Below are 2,274 nucleotides of genomic sequence, written 5' to 3'. Positions count from 1 at the left end.
TGGATGACCCAAGCAAGACCTGAAGACGGCAACAGTGCAGCCGGAGAGTGCAGCTCGGCTCTCTTCGTTTCCCCCTTCCCCAATGTAATTTTCCCCAGCGGGGAAAGTGTTCTGTGGCAGCGTCGCCATACACCCAGGGCCTTCCAAATCCAGCTGGCCCCCAAGCGACCCTGTTTTCTCATCCCAAGTCACCTTGAGTAGAACCACAGCGGGCTTGGAGAGGTTTCCTAGTGGGCCGGAGAGGCTTCTCACCTGTTAAAGCCAGATGCGCGCGGTTAAGAAGTACAAGGGGCACACCGGACCACAGCCAGGGAAGATTGCGACCCCGGGCGGCTAGGAGCCAGAAACCCCACCTGTCTCGAGGTAGAGAGCGGCTCAGGGCAGAACTGGGCTGTTGGAGGAATACGCCTTTCCCTCCCCTCTACCTTCCAAAATACAGACGTCAGGGAAATGCAATTGTTTATTAGAACTCAAGTTTGTGTTGACAACCACTCAGCAGAAGGTGTAAAACAAAAACAATCCACATCAACCTCCCCCGCCACCCCGGCTTCCTGGACTTCAGTAGCGGGGGGCTTCCACTTTGCAATTATTTATTAGAACTCAAGTTTGTGTTTGAAGCCATTCAACAGAAGGGGTAAAAAAAAAAAAAAAATCCACATCATCCACCCCTACCCCAGCTTCGGGGGCTGAAGTAGGGGGCGGCTTCCAGTTTGCAATTCTTTATTAGAACTCAAGTTTGTGTTTGCAACCATTCAACAGAAGGGGTAAAACAAAAAATCCACATCATCCTCCCCCCAACCGCAGCTTCTGGGCGAAGTACAGGCTTTCACTTTAACCCCTGACTGGCTGTGGCTCCAGGGCCCGAGATGCCTTCATAATCTGGTAACTGGGGCCCGGGCATCCTCGCGAAACCGCTGGGTCACTGCCTTGCTGGCAGCTTCGGGGGATCGCTGGGTCCCCGACTGGTTGGCAGCCTCCAGAGATTGCTGGGTCCCGGTCTCCCGCACCTCCACCGGAGTACCCTGTGTCCCGACCTCCCGGACCTCCACCGAACGCTGGGTCCCGGCCTCCCGGACCTCCACCGCACGCTGAGTCACGGCCTCCCGGACTTCTGTTGAAGACCGCTGAGTCTCGGCCTTCTTAGTGGCGACATCCTGGGCGAGCGCCTTTCCTGAGCCTGGAAGAAGAGCAGTGTGCGGAGGCCACAGCTGTGTCCCTATATCCTCTCCAAAAAAGGACAGTCACCCAAGCGGCCTGCGGGAGTAGGACCAGGAATCCCAGAATGCGGGTTCACTTTGGCCTTCTGGATCCATGGCAATCGCCCCCTCCCCCACCCACTAACCGGGGGCCGACTGGGAGGGCGAGACTGCAGCCCCAGCAGCCAGGAAACCCCAGGATCACTCCTACGGAGCCAGAGTTTGCTCCAGGTAGCCCCATTCCCAGCCCCGTCCGTACCTTTCGCCTGGAGCTGGCGGTGATAGTCAGCCAAGTTCATGATCATCTTGATTGTGTCCTCCTGGTAAGAAGGCCTCCCAAATACCAAGATCTCAGCCTCGCCGTTAGGGTCCAACCGATTCACATGAATCAAGATTTGGGACATACCCTGGACGTGCGGGATGCGTTCTCGGCCCCTGCCTGCGCGGGTAGCAGAGAGGCTGTGAGGGACAGGTGGCTCCCGGGGGTCTTGGGAGGGGAAGGTGGAAGGAGGAGACAGCCAGAGGGCATTGGATACTGGGGAGGCTTGTCCTGGAACGCAGTGGGATGTGGGTGTGGGCGGCAGAAAGAAGCCGCATGGGGGCTGCCCCTCCTTGCTCCACTCACCGAAGATCTTTTCCACCAGCCAAACCTCAAGGCGAACTACCTTCGGATTCTTCAGGAACTCAGAGTGGAACCAGGAGAACCGCTTAGGAAGGTGACCAAGCACCTCGACTGGCATTGCTTTTGGCTGCATCAGTTGCACGAGCGTCGGAAACCGCCTGGGAGTGTCCATGCTGCGGCCGATCCTGCAGGAGACAACACCACCACAACAAACCCAAAGGCCAAGCTGGAGCTAGGCGACTAGAACTGCGGTTCCACCTAGGCCTTATTTAAATGGCTTTTGGCCAGCCCCTCCTCTCCAACCGCGCCCTTCTCATTGGGTCCCAGGCCTCGCCTCCGCCTCCAGGAGCCCCAGCTTTTTCCCAGGCAGCGCAAATGCACCGGTTCCTGCGTTGCTCTCAGAGTGTCCCTTCTGTCAGGAGCAGCCCTTTCCCCAGCGCACCCGGTAGGAGGAAC

At 57.8% G+C, this 2,274-nt stretch overlaps 1 protein-coding gene across 1 annotated transcript; it reads right to left on the bottom strand.

Moving 5' to 3' along the window:
* Window positions 1–737: 737 nt before the first annotated feature.
* On the bottom strand, window positions 738–1,990 carry KHDC3L (KH domain containing 3 like, subcortical maternal complex member). The gene is made up of 3 exons (XM_010372211.2): window positions 1,822–1,990; window positions 1,456–1,635; window positions 738–1,177 (listed from the first exon to the last, which is right to left on the bottom strand). Exons 1-3 carry the CDS (start codon window positions 1,988–1,990, stop codon window positions 873–875), a joined length of 654 nt encoding a protein of 217 aa, XP_010370513.2. The 3' UTR covers window positions 738–872.
* Between the last annotated feature and the right edge of the window lie 284 nt (window positions 1,991–2,274).

The sequence above is a fragment of the Rhinopithecus roxellana genome, chromosome 4 (assembly GCF_007565055.1).
Source record: "Rhinopithecus roxellana isolate Shanxi Qingling chromosome 4, ASM756505v1, whole genome shotgun sequence".
NCBI classification, from domain to species: Eukaryota; Metazoa; Chordata; class Mammalia; order Primates; family Cercopithecidae; genus Rhinopithecus; species Rhinopithecus roxellana.
This window is presented reverse-complemented; position numbering and strand designations above follow the sequence as displayed.